Genomic DNA, 19,533 nt, shown 5'->3' with positions numbered 1-19,533 from the left:
GTGGGCTCTGTGGCTTGTGAAATGCCACTGCCTCCCCCTTAACTACCTAGAAGAATGAAAACCAGGGTATTATCCAGAATTGGGGGTACCGTCTAGGATTAGAGTTTTAGACAGAAAGCACCTTTCTCTTTCTAAGGTAGGGCAGGCCTATTACAGAGCCTCTTTGGTGAACAAGCTCTCTGGGTAGTCTCGGACCCCAGCCCGCTCCTTGGCTCAGGGTACAAGTACCTTCATTTTGCCCCTAGTAACTTGAGAATCAACATCCATACAGAAGTATGTATTGTTTGTTCATTTTTTTTCCCTAAGGATCTATCTGCTATTATTTGACTGCTCAATAAACCCATCCCAGAAGAAGAGGGCAGAGACGCAGAGGTGAAGGACAGGGTCGGGGTGATTTCCCCTCTATCCCTACACCCCTGAATAATAAAACTAGTCTCTTTACACACCCCGTTTCCAATTTCTCTTAATTTTGGAAGGCAATCATGTACTTTTCAAAAAATCTAAAATTGTCAGAAGCCTCAACCCCCAAACACTGGAAATAGATTTACTAAAATGGAACAAAAAAGCTGGTTAACCACTTTATTTTGACTTTGGGGCCATACCTGATGATGCTCAAGGTTTCCTCCTAGCTCTATACTCAGATATCACTCCTGGTGATACTCAGGGGACCACTTGGGGTGCCAGGGATCTTGAACCTGGGTCAGCCTCATGCAATGCAAGCAACTCACCCACTATACTATCTCTCCCACCCCAGATTAACCACTTTAAAAAGCCAAGAAGAAAGACATGCCAAGGTTGATATCTAAGTGACGACTTTAACAAACCAGTTATATTTATATATTCTGAGATCGATAAATATTAATATAACAGAATGATCTGATTTTGGCATCATTATTTGAAAGGCAAATCTATGTCAAAGGCAAGTAAAAACAGACAAAGGCATAAAAGACACTGAATTGGGCAAAAAAGATCTCTGGTTATCCTGTCAATTTCATTCTTCTACATTATCTCTGCTTTCATGGTCTTTGAGCTATTTTACAACTCAGAAAACTGATAACAATTCAGATGATACTTGTCCATGAAAATGGAAATGAACTCTGCCTGGCAGAATGCAATTGATTACTACCTTATGAATGGATCAGTTTTTGCATCTACTTGTAAAGTCCCTTCAGCATTCTTTATTGTCACACACTTGTGGTTCTTGTGTTTTCTTGGTGTTAGTTTTAACATATTACTGGCTTCCGCATTTATAGCAAGAAAATAAAACCTGAGATATGTGTTCATTTTATATCTAAAAGCCACGATTTTACCATTTTGTTTCTCTAACTCATACCATACTTCCTTTATAAACTGTAATGGAAATTAGAATCTTTTCATTTTTCAAGTGCTATAAATGAAGTATTTTTAAAAATGAACACTTTAAGTACATAACATAAAAATTAAGGTTAATTTTGACACCAGCCAACTGTCCTCTGGATGGTAAAATAAGGAAAGCTTTTCAATGAAATTTTATGATAACCACTTCTAAGATATAAGAATGATATACTAAGAAATGGCAAATTTTACCCCCCCGGTAAAAATCAAAGAAAGTACCTATGAAATGACTTGTGTGTGCCACATATTAGGATTCTTTTTGGCACTATATCCTGAATAAGACTGAAATTACATATTCATAAAAAATAAGCTACAAACATTTAGTTTTCTGTTTGTCTTTAAAAGGTCAGGGGCTTCGCGATTACATTAAAAGCTTCCTTTGAAGTTTCTTTTTGACAACAGAAACTAAAACATTTTAAGGTAAAATAAAAATCACCTCCATTTTTTAAAAAGAGTGTTTTTGTTTAAAATATTATTACTTTTCTCCCCTCTCCCCCTAAAAGCAATTTTCCCCTAATAGCCCATTCATTTCAGCCTCAAGTAGATACACATCACAGGCAGCATGATATTTTTTTAAGGTTTTAGACAATGTTGCTGTCAGGCTTCCTGGCTTTATATGATTCAGAGGCCAATTCAATTACAGCAGCAGCTATGATATTTGCCTTTTCCTACACACTCTCCGTGTCAGACAAAATGGGATTCTGTAAGGCGAACGGCGTGTTTGTACACATTGGCCAGCCATCCTTTATCCCCTTCAACAACATTTCATTTCAATGTTACACACTCCTAATTTCTACTCATGAGATGTATAGTAGTGATGATTTATGCATTTGCTCTGTCCAATTACAAATGCATAAGAATGATTCACACCGGAGCTCAAACCCCCAGCTTCCTGAAAGTTGGAAGATTCAAAAGAATACAGGACCGGAAATGAATGCATCTGCAGCTTGCCACTGAGTGATTCTGGTACCTAAAAATTGAATGTAGTAAATCTGAACATCAGGATTTTAAAAGTAGCCTACAAATAAAATTGACATTGAAGTACTAAGATACAGTTTCTGTATTTCCTACCATTCCCCACCCCCGTCAACCCCCCAGTCCCCAAGGAGAGGATGACAAGACAAAGTTGAATAGAGAAGCAATAAATGAAAATTTCAGTCTGTGCTTTCAGTCTTAAAACAAATTTCCCAAGTAACCTTTTTTTTTTTTCAGTAAGGGCTACAATTCCCCCTCTTTACATCTCCCGTGCTTTGTAACTATCATTATAGAAAGTTTTACAAGGTATCTCTTTCAAGAACAAAATATGGTATGGATAAATTGGAAGTCTGAAGAGCGTACCTATCATGTTAAAACTGTTATACTATTAAACATCAACAGGTTGATATAACATCTGTTCTTCAATTTTCACCCCAGTTGTTATGGTAACCAAAATACGTGGAGTATGTGTTTCCTAAATTTAACTGATCATTTCAAGTAAATAAAATGATCACACACCATTTTATTAACTACAAATAATATTATTACTAGAACACTATATTTATCTTCTTAAGATGCTAGTGGACCGCACAATTTTATATGGCCAGACTATTACACAGGCTTTAGCTCTGAATTTTTAAAATTTTTATTTTAAAATATATTTTAAAAATATAGCAAGGGAGTATTTTACTCTAATTTTTAAAATATAGCAAGGGAGTATTTTATTCTAATTTGGGGGTATTCTCTTGATTCAAAAACAAAAAAAAAGGAGTTAGTTCACTTACTGAACAATATTCAGTAACAACATACTCCAGAATTATCTTGTCCATGCCTTTGCACTAGTCTCCTGTCATTCTCTTTCCAAATCAGTCAGAACTGGACTTTGAGATTCTTTTCCTTCTTCTTTTTTTAAACTGCACTCAGGAATCACTCCTCTCAGGCTCCAGGGACCCTACGTGGTGCTGGGGACTGATCCAGGGTCAGTGTGTGTGCAAGGCAAATGCCCGGCTACTATAGAACTGCGCTGGTCCCTCCACCTTGGGTTTTCCACCGTTTAGGAACTGTAAGGCTGATACTGCTACTTTTCTAAGATGTCCAGAGTAGGCGGTTTTTCTAATTTGTGTCACCTACTCTGTGGCAGGAGGTCCACACAGGCTCTTTCTTCTCCCCTAATCCCTAATCAAAGAAGGTTCCGTGCTCCTTCTGCTGACTGAGGAGGCATCCAGAACTGGGGGACTCAGGGTTGAGTCCTTCCACCTGTAAAGATCAAGTGTCGCTTCCCCATCACGCACGGGGCCTCCTCCCTCCCCAAGGCCCAGGTCCCTCAGCCCAGGGCAGGGGCCCTGTCAGTGCTTCGTGTACGTGTTAGTCTCTAGAGACCTTATGAAAACGTGGCCTTTGCTCTAACTGGGCTGCCTGATGCTAATTTATTTGTTCCTCAGCCCCAGAAGAGCCTAGAGGGATGGGGGAGTGGTCTGCTGCACCCCAACAGAGCTGAGAAGTGAATGTCCCTCGGTGTTAGTTCTGGCCACACACACTAACGAGTTCACTGACCCTCCTCTGCTATTCTCCTCCCTAAGACTCATTCCTGACAAACAGGCGCCATCCCAGTGATCTCCTCTACGCACTGCTACTTTCGTCTACTTATTACCCGGTTCCCTTCACTGGAGAATATATTTCATGAGGGCAGGGGGGTTTTGTTTATTTTGTTCAGGGCACCTACAAAGCCGATAAGCTTGCACAGAACCGTACTTTTGAATGCATCCTGTGCAAATCATTAAAATGCAGATATCCTGTGGTGAAAAATAACCTAAGTCTTGTCATATTATATAAGAAAACCAACGAAGAAAATAGGTGATTTTCAGTAACTTAAAATCTTTTTTTATCCTTTTAACTTGTTTTTTTGGGGGGGCCATCCCCAGCAGTGCTCAGGGCTTATTCCAGGCTCTGCATTCCAGGATCCCTCCAGGACTTGGGGAACCACATGGGGGCTGGGGATCAAACCCAGGTTGGGCAAATGCACGGCAAGCCCCTCGCCTGCTGTCTTATCTCTCTGGCCTCGCATCATGTCTTTAATGACAAAGATTAGTTTGTTCTCACAGCACCACAGAACTGTACGCTTTTTAAATTTTCATGATCTCTGGTCCTCTTTAACAAATCTGATCCACTCTCAGCTCTGTCTTCTTCTTACCAATCAAATGCGGAAGCAACCTTAGCATTTTAACTGCTCACTTCCCAAGTAAACTCATCACCTCTCACTGCTGCAATCACTACCTCTTTTTTAGGTAACTCCGAAACCCTAGACGTCCCTCTGCTCTGAGCTGTCTTCCCAGCTCCCGGTGAACAAGCGTCACGACAGGCCTACTCAGTCAGTCAACGGACAGGCGCCTTAGGTAGAATGAAGCATTGATTATAGTCACTGAGGCAGAAAAATATGTTAAATAAAAGCTGACTGAAAAGGCGTCTTCAGCGGTAGGTAGACTCATCTAACTCTATATACTGCCCGAGGTAGTGCTTCTTTCATTATAAAAATTAGACCTGCGATAGTCGGGAATTCCACTCTCTGAGTTATGACTGTGTATTCTAATTAACAATATACTCGTGCACTAACTATCACTTTCACTTCAACCACTGAATTATTCCCAATATTGTAGTACGGTTTTATTACTTTCAAATTGAATTTAATCACTTGGGGGGGAAATGCAAGAAATTATATGAGGTTTTCAAATTAAGTTTCTTAACTCAGTTTATTTTTAGAAGAAAAACATCTCTCAATTTTTCTCTTCCTCTTGGCTCCCTAATAATCTGTTTCCCAGCCATTCCTCTTCATGTTCACTAATAAACCCACGACTCTTTTAAAGACTTCTCTTAGGCATTTTTAAAAAATTATTTTAGTGTCTGAAACACCTTTATTTTTTAACCTCTACAAAGACCCACAATTATCTAATGTAAAAATGGTAATTCGGAATTTGGGAAACACAACATCTAAAAGCGGGTCAGAATTTATTTTCCAGTTTCATCAAACCATGTAACTGCAGAATTTCACAAAGCAAAAATACATAGGGGATCTGAGAGCCCGCCAAGGGCCCCCCGGCACTAGAGGGAGCTAAACCTCCTCAAGCCATGTGACCCCAAGCACCTAGAGGTTCCTAGAGGGACCCTCAAGAACAGTCACTAGTGAGATGATACTGTCCCCATTCTGTGTAGCTCTTATTTGGGGGGTGGGGGTGGCGGGGCGGGGAGTAGGGCTGGACATCCCAGCAGGGGCCCACTCCATCTGTGGTCACAACCTGGGCTGACAACGCACTGCTGATTAGGCCCAGCTGTGCCATGGGCCACCAGGGCTGACCCAGGCCCACCAGAGACACACTCCAGAGCTCAGGGGGGCGTTGGGGAGGGAGATGCTCAGTGCCCCGGACCAAAATCAAGGCTTGTGCATATGGGGCAGACACTCCACCCCAGTCAGCTTTCTCCCCCAGGAAGCTTTTAAGGTGAGTGACTGCTAAGATATTTTAGCAAGCCACTGCTTCCTGTGGCTTTCTTCAAGATCCCCTTTCAACACACATCCCAGACCTACCATTCTTTCCCTCTTCAGCCTCTGACTCTCTTCCCGGATCACTGAGAGAGCCTCCCTCATAGCCTCTCTGATTTCAGCCTGGCTCTACTGAGGCCCCTCTCTTCCATGCAGGGGTCCATGGTGCTCACCAAACACAGATGTCCGAGCAAGCCACGGTGCTCAAAACCCTCAGCCTATGTCCCTAGGGCTTGAAATCAAAGTCTAGCTCTGTGGTCACTTCTAACAAAACCCACCAGAATGGGAGAGGCCCTGAGGTAAGATAGTTTAGCTATTAGACTGCAAAGTGTTTGCATAAATGCACCCAGAAAGAATAATATAGTGAGGACAGAACAGACTAGAAAATCAATCTCTGCCAGTTGCAAAAATGCACCACGCAAGTAGAGAATAAGACTGTTCAGGGTCTTTTCGATGTAGGGGCTATGTGGGCAAAAGTCCAGGAAGAAACTGTCAGGACTTTACTCTGAGGGCGCCTTCTGCCTTCTGATAGCGGTATAAAACCCTCTGATCGTCAAGTACTACTGAATGTCCAAGATTTCACCAACTGCCCTAACTCTCTCTATCAACAACGCTCGCCTATGGGGGGAGAGAGGTATAGAATGAATGACAGACCGTGAGACCACCGGTGGCTGCTCAGGTCACCCTAACACTCGGACAGTCCGTGTGTGTATATGTCTGCCTGTTGCAGTTCTCTGTGACCGACTTCTGCTGGGCAGAGGTGGAACCAGCCCATCTGACCGGCTCTGGACTCAGCTCTTAGCCTGGTTCACCTGCCTTCGGGGTCTGGCATCCCTGGACCTCAGCCAACCTCCCATCCCTCTCCCCACTCAGTACCAACACCTTCCTCCTTACTCCCTGAACACATCAGACTCACTGTATCTGGGGCTCGGCACTGGTTGCTTCCTCGGAATGAAAGATGCCCCCAGACACCCACTGGGTGTGCTCGCCTCTTTCTTCCCAGCTTCTGCTCCGCGTGGTCTTCCTTGGAAACTGAGCAGAGGCAACCACACCTTTGCCTCTATCCGGCTTTCCTTCTTGAAGCCTGCTGTCCCCGCCCCCCAGAACAGGGTTGGCACTGCTCGACACACCATCTGGATTTCTGTTTATTAGTTCTATTACTGAACTAGAATGCCAGTTCTGAGAAGGCGGGGACCGCTGTGTTCCTTGATCATTCTCCAGCCATAAAACACAGAAAGACAGATCATCGATAAATATCAATAAATATTGATTACACCAATGAATAAATGAATGCTTGAATCTGTTGTGGTAGATCTTTACTATAAGCTTGATGAGAACTATTCTTCCTTTGAAGAGCAGGCCTAAATATTTATCTTTCTCAATGACAAGTCATATTCTTTCTTAGATTAATAACCATTTCATACTTCGCATCCTCAAAGTGTGATGAACCATGCCCTATTACTCTCTGCAACCCAGTAGCTATAGTAGCATCGCTTTCTCGAAAATAGTATTTGTTTTTTCATTAGTAAGCATTTGTTAAGCTGAATATGAGGGCACGCTGAAAGGTAATTTCATAATACACCTCTATCCTTTAACAGGTGCTGCATTATCCCTTAACAAATAGCCCAGTAACAAGTCTTAAAACTGTGAGGAAATATTCTGCTTTCCCAACTAGCTCTCATGTTAAATGTGAGACCAAGTGGGCATGTGGCCTGGCGTGAAGATTCCGGATAGACGTCCACCGTGTGCTCACGCAGAGACGAAGGAAGACATTCCTGATGGGTCTGAATATTAACATCTGAATGTCAACAAATTCAAAAATGTTCAGGAGATAGTAAAAACTACTTGAAGAAAAAAGTGTTCCCATTTGATGGTGAATCACTGTATCACTGTCATCCTGTTGTGCATCAATTTACTCGAGCGGGCACCAGTAACATCTCTATTACACTCAGCCCTGAGATTTTAGTAGCCTCTCCTTACTCATCTTTCCCAACGATTAGAGGCTCTTTCAGGGCCAGGGGACAAAGGAAAAAAAAAAAGAAGTGGCATGTAGTTAGCCATATTTTTAGAAAGAATCACAAAACATAATCAAGTATTACTACTGGACTTAAAACTCATGGGAGTCAAATCTGTAACACTAACCATTAACCAGGATTTTTAAGAACAAAGTGAAATCACCAAGAGAATACTACAATCAACATGTTGACAAAAGATGCTGTAAGTTTCTTTCTTTTTTTTTTTTTTTTGCTTTTTGGGTCACACCTGGCAATGCACAGGGGTCACTCCTGGCTTTGCACTCAAGAATTACTCCTGGGAATTGAATTCGGGTCGGCCGCGTGCAAGGCAAACACCCTATCCGCTGTGCTATCACTCCAGCCCAAGATGCCGTAAGTTTTAATCTTCCACCAAATCAGCTATAATTTTAGTATCAAGAAGAGTCCACTACATAGAAGGTCATTTATTCCCCAGAAGAGAAGTAGAATTTTAACTCTTCATTCAAGTCCTTTTAAGATGGACGACATGTAACTATAATCATCCAGTGTTTGTGTCTTTCTTTCCCCTAAGCACAAGCATCAACCATGTTGAAAGTGAAGAATATGGTGAAATCAAGTGTAACAAGGCAAAGAGTGCCTGTGCCCACTGGGACCAGGCCAGCTCACCTGCGGTATGAGTCTATCCAGGTGCTCTGCTCGGTTCCCGTGAGAAGGATGTGTGGACAGCCACTCCGGCATCTTGGGCTGGCCCTGGAGGCTGTCTGCGAATTCCATCTGCTGCCAGAACACGGAACTGGCCCTTACGTCCACACAAGCCTGCAACCCAAGCACAAGCAGGAGCTCAGCGATGCCATTCCATCACCACACAGTTAAAAAAAAAAAAAATTCTGGTGCAAGAATGATAGTACAGGGGTTAGGGCGCCTGTCTCGCACGTGGTCAACCCAGATTTGATCCCTGGCACCCCCTAGGGTCCCCTAGTCACCACCAGGAGTGAACCCTGAGCACAGAGCCAGGAGAAAGCCCTGAGCACTGCCCAGTGTGGCCCAAAAGCCAAATACACACACACACACACACACACACACACACACACACACACACACGAGAATATGTTTACTGTTTCACCAAAGTGCAGGGGGAGGGAGGGAGACACACAGACACACTTCGATAAAATGGCATTAAAGAACTCACAGATACAGTGCTCCTACTTCCAACGGGACCTCTCCCTGCCTCACAAAGCACTCACGATGACCCCAGGCCCAAAGGTACTGCAGGATTTTCAGTTTGACAGATGCTCTACATGTGCTACAGGCAAGACTGTTTCACACAAGTTAAAATTTCCCAAATTCCTTAAAATAAGGCTGGATGGGGCCAGAGAGATAGTACAGGGATTAAAATATTGGCCCTGCATGCCGCCAACCTGGGTGTGATCCCTGGCACCCCGTATGGTCCCCTGAGCACAGTCAGGAGTTAAGAGCCAGGAGTAAGCCCTGAAGACCGCTAGGGTGTGCCCCCATTAAAACAAGCAGCCACTACCAGAGAATTGGCCCCGCTGCAGGGTTGATCCCAGGGAGAGGCTACGGCTGCTGACTCGGCCCAGGCAGGCCGCCTCCAGACCAAGGCAGGACGAGGGCCAAGCTCCACCCACTCCCATCCGGCTCCCACCACTCCCAGAGGAAACAGCCCGTTTTCAGAACTGATGTCAGGTGTCCGAGAGCCACCTGCAGTTGACTGTCCCGACTCCCAAGCCCCGGGAGCGGGCAGCCACGCATGCAGCTGTGCAACAACTCCAAACTCCAGAGCGGACAGCCCAGGAGAAGCAAGAAAATGATGAGAAAACTGAGTAGACACCCAGTAAGCTCAATAAGTGAAAACAATCCCACAAAAGGCTTAACTCGCACCCAGCTACTCGGTAGATCCTCTGCCCATTGCTTTAGCAGCACCGTTACGAGATCTATGTTGTGACCAGCAGAATAAAGCGAATTATTCTGTGCCTGCTAAGGGAGGAACAGGCGTGGGGGCCGGGTGGGACACCAGGGGCAGTGGTGGAGGGAGGGGCACACTGGTGGTGGGACTGGTGTTGGGATACTGATAATACCTGAGACAACCGTATGGTGAACAACTTTGGTCAGCCATGGTGTTTACAGTTTAAGCAAATTTAAAAACACAGCAAACAACAATGAAAGGCTAGGACACCAGATTTGTTATAAAATGTCACTGAAGTCATTTAAGAATATGTTTTAATTCTTTGAAGAACCAGCACACTGTTACATCTACACAATGGAATACTATGCAGCTGTCAGAAAAGATGAGGTCATGAACTTTGCATATAAGTGGATCAACATGGAAAGTATCATGCTTAGTGAAATGAGTCAAGAAGAGAGAGACAGACATAGGAGAACTGCACTCAATCTGCAGAATATGAAACAACAGAATTCGAGATTAACACCCAAGAAAAGTAGAAATAAGTACCAGGAGGTTTGTTCCACGGCTTGGAAGCCGGCCTCACATGCTGGGGGAAAAGGCAGCTCAGATAGAGAAGGGAACACCAAGTAAAGTGTGGTTGGAGGACCCGCTCGGAATGGCAGAGGTGTGCTGAAAGCAAACTATAGATTGAACATGATGGCCACCCAATACCACCACTGCAAGCCACAACACTCAAAAGGAGAGAGAGAGAACAAAAGGGAATGCCCTGCCACAGAGGTGGGGTGGGGTTGGGGGGATGGGTTGGGGGGGTGGGAGGGATGCTGGGGTCATTGGTGGAGAAGAATGGGCACTGGTGGAGGGATGGGTACTCAAGCATTGTATGACTGAAACACAAGCACAAATATATGTAAATCTGTAACTGTACCCACACGATGATTCATTAATTAAAAAATAAAAAAAATTAAAAAATTAGAAAAAAGAACTGCACACTGTTTCCACATGGCCAGGAGCCATGTTACTTCCCGGCAGCAGTGAACCAGGGTCCCAATTTCTCCCAATTTCTCCACATCCCACATCCCAACTGACATTCCTGCGTGGTACCCAGGAATCCCAGGGCTCCTCCCAGTCCATCTGACAGGTCAAAGAGGAGGCCTAAGGATGCGGTGCTGCTAGGGGAAACTGAGGCCATGCAGGGGGCGCTGAGGACCTGCAAAGCCGTGCCCAGTGATGGTTGCGTGACCACGTGGTGCCCCATACAGAACCAGGGTCGTGACATCCAAGGCAAGCCCCTCACCCCGATGTTCGCCCTCCAGCCCTTCACTCTCCAGTGGTTCCTAGTAACCACCACAATGAATGTGAGCCTCACGGGCCATGACTGGCAGCTGAAGCTCGGTGACGTTGAACATAGGTTCCCGTTTCCTGGCACACAGACTTTTCCCCCCTTCCTTTGGAGAAAAGTCTATCCAAGTCCTTGGCTCACTTTTGAACTGGATTGACTGGGGGTTTTGTTGTTGTTGTTGTTGCTGCTGTTGAGATTTAAAAGTCCTCTATGTATTCCGGATATTAACGCCTTATCAGATCTATGATTAGCACGTATTTTCTCCCCGTTGACTTTTCACTCTGTAGATAATGTCTTTTAATATACAAAATGCATTTTAATGTACAAGATGAAGAAAGTTTCTTCAATAGTGATGAGAAAACAGGATCGTCACATGCAAAAACCTGAAATTGAATCACTATCTTACACTGATACGCGGAAGTTAATTCAAGATAGAACTAAGGACTAAATGTTACCCCTGAATCCACGAAACACATCAAGTAAACACAGGCAAACACTCCATTATAATGACATTAGTGACGCATCATCAGCGATCAGTGACTTGGCTTCACTGGTCAGGAGGACAAAAGTAATTACAAACAAGGCATTACCATGAAGTGAAAAACATCAGCCCTGCAAAAGAAACTGTAACTGAAATTAAGACACCCCATTAAATGGAAAAGGCTGGAGCAATTGCACAGCGGGCAGGGCATTTGCTTTGCAAAAGGCTGACACGGGTTCGATCCCTCCGTCCCTCTTGGAGAGCCCAGCAAGCTACTGAGAGTATCTTGCCCGCACGGCAGAGCCTGGCAAGCTACCCGTGGCGTATTCAATATGCCAAAAACAGTAACAACAAGTCTCACAACGGAGATGTTACTGGTAACTGCTCGAGCAAATCGATGAACAATGGGACGACAGTGCTACAGTGCTACTAAATGGAAGAAAATACCTGTATACTGTAATCAGATAAAGGCCATATGTCAAGCACTCAAAACCCCAACACGAAATACAAACAGTCAAAACATGGGGAGAAGGAGCAGAGAAACAGTTCAAGTGCAGAGCATCAGGAGGCGTGAGTTTCTGAACTGGATCCTGGAGCAGCATGATCCCCACCTCCGAAACCCACCACCACTGTCAGGACAGGACCTGAACACCACGAGCCAGAGAACCCCATCTGGCCTTGCCAGGCTGAGCACGGCTAGAGGGATGCCGTACCCACAGCATTACTGTTATGGGCCCTAGGTGTGTAACATATGTTTGTGCTTCTGTGTAAAATGTGTCTAATATATATAAATATATGTCACTTGTCACTTGTAGTCCTGTTGATCTTCGATTTGCTCAAGCGGGCACCAGTAACGTCTCCATTTGTCCCTGTCGAGAGCTAGTGCAGCCCAATGATATCTGCTCGCTCCAGGAATAGGAAGAGCCTCAAATCGTTCATTCAGAGAATATATATATGTATACATGTATGTATACACATATATATTCATACATGTATATATACATTCAGAGAATATATATGTATATATGAATATATGTGTATATGTACAGATAGAATAGTTGCTATGCAATCTTAGAGTGTAGAAATATGTGCTGGTGGAGATGTGGAGAAAAAGAAGCCGCCACACCCTGCTGGTGGGAATGTAAAGTCGTTCAGCCTCCCATGGAAGACAGTATAGAGCCATGTCACAAACTTAAACTACAATGACCATATGATCCATCATTGATAGAATTTTTTTCAGAATCAGGTTCCATTGACTTTTGTTTTGTTTTGTTTGGGGGGAGGGGCAAAGGGCTACACTTTCTTGTTTTTTCATATGACTTAACCATTTCCTGAATGCTGGAATCTGACTCTAACAATGGCATAGCTTTGAAAGTCAGGTCCCACCCCTCCTCTACAGCTTTCTGCTGTTGTTTTATTTGTGTTTTTCTTTCTTTTTTATTTTTGGGTCACACCCGGCAATGCAGAGGGGTTACTCCTGGCTCTGCACTCAGGAATTACCTCTGGTGGTGCTCAGGGGATCATATGGGATGTTGGGAATTGAACCCAGGTTGGCCGAGTGCAAGGCAAAAACCCTACCCGCTGTGCTATCGCTCCCGTCCAGTATTTTATAAAAAACGGATTTATTATAAAAGCCCCCCTTTTTTGTTGTTGAGTTTTCTTACTTGTTTGGGGCCACCCCTGGTGGTCTTCAGGACTACTCCCAGCTCTGTATTCAGGGATTGCTCCCAGGGGGATCCATGGAATGCCACGGACCAAACCCCGGCCTCCTGCATGCTCTCAGTCCATCGAGCTACTGGTTTGGGTTTGCTTTTTTTCTTTTTCTTTTTTCTTTTTTTAACAAACTGCTGTAGACTGCTTCTACTCTAAGAGTCAGCTTGGAGAACAATTTAGCCTCTTCTCAGGGAGTTCCTGAATTTTTCCAGGGGGCATTTGTACTACTTCTCTACTTTTCTCCATAAACGTTTGCAAGTCTGACTCTGGAAAGAAAAAGAGAAAAAGAATAGTGGGTCAGGCCCGACTCAACGGCTAAACTTTCTGGAAGCCCCTCGGGCCAGAGAGGCTCGCATCAGTGCAGAGGGGAGCAGCAGCTGCTGCCCCGCTCGCTGCCTACGCCTGTCTCCGGCACGGAGGCACTTCCGTGCACCCTGGTCCCTGCCAGCTGGGTGCGAGAGTCTCAGGAACACAGTGTGAACTAGCTGCCCCGTGGCTTGCACTGAGGGTGGGTGGCTGCTACTGTGCAACAGGCCAAGAACGGGCCAGAATTCAGCGCAGTTCATCAGCCGCACTTTCCCCTTCCAGTGTCAGGCCTTCAGCAGACCCCCAGAGCTCCAAAGGAGTTAGAGGAGACAGATGCTGCCGCCCCCAACGTGGCGACACAGTCCTACTCATCCCTACTCTCCCCTGTTCCGAGAATACACTGAAGTACTGCAAGCTGAAAAGAATCCAAGCGAATTTACCCTTTTGCACATCTATAGATATCCAAGTTTACATGTGTACGAGAAGGAATTTGTAAATATTTAAAACAAAATGATAAATATATGATCGATGTTTATAAATACGCGAATATCTATCTATGGGAAAGATATGTGTGTAACATATGTTTCTGCCTATGTGTAAAATGTGTCTATTATATATTTTATAAATATATATATATATATATATATCCTTACAGAGGGAACACTGGATATGCAATCCTAAACACGCACAGGAGTAAGTCCTGTAGCGAGTCAACAAGTTCACGATATAAACATAAGCTGAGACAAACCAGCAAGGTGTTCCTTTAAAAATAGAGTGAGCAAACTGAGTTGAAAGAATATTAACTAACGGTACAAGCTACCATTTTCAAAAGCACAAACCGTCTAGCAGTGAAACAGAAATAACCTGGAAAGTTCAAGGCAAACATTTCCAGTGACTTTCACGAATTTGTAAATTATGTTCACCACGAGGTTTACCACCTAAATACGGCAAAAGCGTCTTAATCTATTTTCGGACTACAAGTGCTATAAAAATAAGTAGGAGAATATGGTCCCCTGAGCACCGACAGGGGTAATTCCTGAGTGCAGAGCCAGGAATTAACCCCTGTGCATCGCCGGGTGTGACCCAAAAAGAAAAAAAAAAAAAACTTTGCATGCCCATAAATAAATTAAAATAAATAGACTATTATAAAAAAAAAAAAAAGTAGGAGATTTCTCCCTGCGCCATCAAAAATGACAGCTGAAGTCCAAGCTGTTGGCAGCCTGTCTGTAGCTGCCCCGCTGCAACTCGGACCCTGACAACAAACGAACGGGTGAGGGTTGCAGGGATCGGGAGCCTGGGGAAGGCAATCTGGAGCCCAAACACTCTCCAGCGTCCGAATACTGACCCGTAACTTCCAGCTCCACCCTAGAGATACCAATATCCCCGGGGAGGTCCACAATCCTGAATCACGGGAAGCACTTCTACAGGCGTGCAGGACAGAAGCCCGCCCCACAGAGCAGCAGACACAGTGAGGACGCTGCTGCAGAGAAGCCCTCCAAGTCCGCAGAGTGAGGACTCAACCAGCAGCAACCAGCTCTAGAACCTCTAGGACAGAGATTTTAGGGATACGGGGATGCAGACATTAAGTGCACTCACAGAAGCTATGGGACACACACAAGAGAGTCCGAGAGCAGAAACGGGGGAACAGCAGCCAGACGTGACGCACTAAAGGGTACTGGAGGTGAAGTAAAAGACCCAGTGGAAGGCCTCAACAGCAAAGTGAAACCGCCAAGGAAAAACTAGTGAGCTCCAAGACAGGATACAGAAACTTCTAGAAACCAACAGAGGATGGAATGAAGTCTGAAAAGAAATGAACTACACATCAGAGAGCCAGGATATGAGTTCAAGAAGAACATTACTGACAAGAATAATCAAAGTCTCTGAAAAACAGGATGGAGAATCTGATGCAGGAGCCATGGGTTTGGCAGATGCCAAAGGCTGAGTACATACTCCTCTCCAGTACATACAGGATATTCTTCAAGAGAGACCACATACTGAGTGACAACATGTATCTCCATAGAATCAAAAAGATAGAAATTCATTATATGTATTGCAAACCACAATGCCCAAAATGGAGGGGTGGGGAAGAAAGTGAGTGACAGAGAAAGAGAGAAAGGGAGGAGGGAGAGAGAGAGACAGAGAGGGGGGGGGGAAGAAAAGCACCTGCCATAGAGGCAGGCAGTGGATGGGGGGTGGGGGGTGATGGGAGGGAACCTGGGGACACTGGTGCTGGGAAATGTACAGGGGTGGAGGGATGATGTTAGAACACTGTCTGACTGAAACCTAATCATGAACAGCTGTGTAAGGGTCTTACAGTGATTCAATAAAAAATAAATAAAAAAGGAAAACAGAAATGGTACCAATCATCTCTTTAATAAGAAGGCTTTGAAAAAGGAAAATAATCACAAACAAAAATGATGGGGGGGGTGTGAGGCAGGGCGGGGGCAGGGCAGGGGACTAGAACTCAAACACTTGGAAATTAAACAGCATTATTACGGAACAACCAGTGAACCAAAGAGGAAATCACAAAGGATCAAAAGATTCCTGAAAACAATCAAAAATGAAGACTGTGCTACCAGAAAATGGAACATAGCAAAAGCAGTGTCATAGGTAAGTTCATGGCACTGCAAGTCTTCATTAGGAAGCAAAACTTAAATAAATAAAAATAAGAAGCCCCACATAAATAAACAGCTTAAGCAGCTAGAAAAAGACAACAACAAAAGGAACCCAAAGTTAGCAGATGGAAGGAAATAAAACTCGGAGCAGAAATTAATGAAATGGAAACTTAAAAACAATTTAAAAGATAAACTATGGCAGGAGAGAGAGTACGGTGGGTAAAGTACTTGCCGTACATGCGTTCAAACCGGTTTCCAACACCAGCACCCCTCCAGGTCCCCCAGGTCCCACCTGCTCTGAGTGCAGAGCAAGGGAGTAAGTCCTGGGTACCACCAGGTGCGGCCTCCCATCCTCCAAAATAACAAATAATTTATCAAACAAAATTGCTGGATCAGACAAACATAACAAATGAAATCTCAAATTTCACAACCGGGTTCCACAGTAGCTAAAATCAACAGGAGAAAGGCTCCGTGAGCGTGAAGACAAGTCACTGGAAATGACTGAGGTAGAGAAAAGGGTAAAAACTGGGGAAAAGTGAAAAAAAACCTAAGGAACTTCTCTCAAATAGATTGATACATATAGTACAGGAGTTTGGGGAAAAGAAGGAAGGGAAATAAAGGGCCATTTATGTGAGGAAAACAACAACAACAACAACAAAGGAACAAAAACTTTCTGGCTGGGGGGGGTGGGGGGTGGGGGGGGAAGATATCCAATTCCAAAAAACATCAAAGATCTCAAAATTTATGGATTCAGAGAAGCCAACACCTAGACACATTACCAAACTTACAGAGAATTTTTGAAAGGAAAAGAAAAAAAAGGAACCATCACATTCTTGAGAGAACCCTTACACAGTGCAGGACACGGCATCGAGTATGACCCAGCACTTCTCCACAGCACGTCTGAACGAGAGGCAGGTCCCGACCTGCTGGCTGCTCGGCCACCCCAGGGGAGGTTCGCCTCGGCCCACGTCACTGGCTTACTCAACTGGGTATCCTTGTCTTGTTCTTTACCTTACGTGAAACTTTTCCACCACTGAGTGTGATTTTTCGGGGGGGTTTTCATATATGGCCCTTATAATATTAATTTAATTTCTTTCTATTCCTAGCTTGATTAGTGCTTTATAAAGCACTGTAGCACTGTCATCCTGTTGCTCATTGATTTGCTCTAGCGGGTACAGTAACATCTCCATTGTGAGCTTTGTTGTTACTGTTTTTGGCATATTGAATACACCACAAGTATCTTGCCAGGCTCTGCCATGTGGGCGGGATACTCTCCGCAGCTTGCCGGGCTCTCAGAGAGGGACTAAGGAATCGAACCCGGTGGGCCACGTGCAAGGCAAACACCCTACCCGCTATGCTATCGCTCCAGTCCAGTACTTTATAAAAAAAAAAAAGGATTTATTATAAAAGGGTGTTTAATTTTGCAAAATGCCTTTTCTCCACCTGTTGAGATGATCTGTGAGATTCACCCTTTATTCTGTTAATAAGGTGTACTTCAATATAGAATATCCTTTATTCTGTTTATATAGAATACAAACTCCCACAGTTTTTTGGCCTGCCAATCACTCAGGATCCCCTATCCCAGTCTATTTTTCTTAACCAAACAACAGGAAGTTCCCGCCTCCTCCCTCCCCCACCCCCCACCCCATCTCCAATTGCACTTGATGGTACCACCCACCCTCCTGGATAGTCTGGTGCTCTGGGGGGTTGAGCAGTAGGGTGGAATTCCCCACTCTGGAAAATACTGTCATATAGACTATTACATTGGCTTGTTTGTGGTGGGGTTTGTTTTTTTTTTTTTAGCATGTTGAATCATCTTTATATCTCAGGGAAAAATTCCATGGTGTGGTGCTTCATTTAATGAGCTATTGGATTTGGTTTGCTAGGATTTGTTTTAGCACATTTCTCCAGATTTATTTCACTTCTTATGTTCATCAGAGATGTTAGTCTGTAGTTTTTTTGTCCCTTTGAGATATTTAATCCATTTGAAGTTACAGTTAATATAATCACTGACGGGGGCTGGAGAGATGGTCCAGTGAGAGATGGTCCAGTAACAAACCGGGGTTTGTCCCCCGGCACCCCATACGGTCCTCTGAGCACCAACAGGAGTGATCCCTGAGTGCAGGGAGTGTGGCCCCAAACCAAAACCAAAGTCAGTGATAGAGCAAGGCTAACTGTTGCTATTTTATTTTCTGTTTTGTAACACTGTGGGGTGTGGCACCAAAACAAACAAAAAATGGGATTTCAGAACAGTCCATGGAAATGAAAAATAATGCAGCTTCTCTAGGATACAGAACGGAGGGGCTGTTTCTACCTCTCTGCCCAACACGGCATCAGGGGCTCAGAGTATGGAGGTTCTTAAGCATATTTACAGGGTCACTGACAGGATGTACAGCAGTACAGACGGGCCTTGCATGTCTAAGGCCCTCAGTTCAATCCCTGGCATTGCCAGAAACAAAACAAAAAAAGCTAAGAATAAAAAGTACCGGGCATTTTGGTGTATTTATCTAAAAGCTGAAATCAGACTCTCAAAGAGATACTGACACTCCTACCTGCGCCCCAACAATTATTCACAACAGTGCAGACAAGGAAACAACCTACAGGTCTATGGCTGCAAACATAAGTCATGGATTGGGGTGTGCACTAACAATGCACACACTTTCTGCTGTGTGAAAATCACACACAAACCTTGAGCTCATTACATTACCTGACGCCAGCCAGTCACAGGAAAACAAATACTGCTTGACCTCACTCACATAAGGCTTTCAAAATTGTCAAGAGTCATGGGAGGCCTTGGGCACGTCGGTGGTGGTGATGCCCTGTATATCAAAACCACAGACCACAGTGGAGGCGTCTGGAGCGATACAGCGGGAGGGCGTGGGCCTTGCACACAACTGTTCAATTCCCAACATCCCATATGGTACCCTGGGCATGTGAGGAGTGACTCTTGAATGCAATGCCAGGAATAACCCCTGAGCAATGCTGGGTGTGGCCCAAAACAAATACACCAAGAGAAACCATAGACATTAACATAACTGTAAAATATTTTTTTTAATGAATATGAAAAAAAAAACTTTACTTAAGAGGTGAAACTATGGGGCTGAAGCAATAGCACAGCAGGTAGAGCGTTTGCCTTGCACGCGGCCAACCCAGGTTTGATTCCCAGCATCCCATAGAGTCCCCTGAGCACCACAAGGAGTAATTCCTGAGTGCAGAGCCAGGAGTAAACCCTGAGCTTCACTGGGTGTGATCCCCTCAAAAGAAGCCAAAAAGAAAAAAG

General features: G+C 44.4%; 1 protein-coding gene across 1 annotated transcript in view; it reads right to left on the bottom strand.

The window, feature by feature from the left end:
- The window catches only part of OMA1 (OMA1 zinc metallopeptidase), a 78,000-nt gene that overhangs the window by 16,288 nt on the left and 42,179 nt on the right, over positions 1-19,533 (bottom strand). The window contains exon 9 of the mRNA XM_004607303.2: positions 8,542-8,691. Coding sequence (XP_004607360.2) covers positions 8,542-8,691 — 150 coding nt within the window. The remainder of the gene's footprint in view (positions 1-8,541; positions 8,692-19,533) is intronic.

This window comes from Sorex araneus, chromosome 5 (genome assembly GCF_027595985.1).
Source record: "Sorex araneus isolate mSorAra2 chromosome 5, mSorAra2.pri, whole genome shotgun sequence".
NCBI classification, from domain to species: domain Eukaryota; kingdom Metazoa; phylum Chordata; class Mammalia; order Eulipotyphla; family Soricidae; genus Sorex; species Sorex araneus.
The sequence above is the reverse complement of the archived record's forward strand: the minus strand, read 5'-3'. Positions and strand labels throughout refer to the sequence as shown.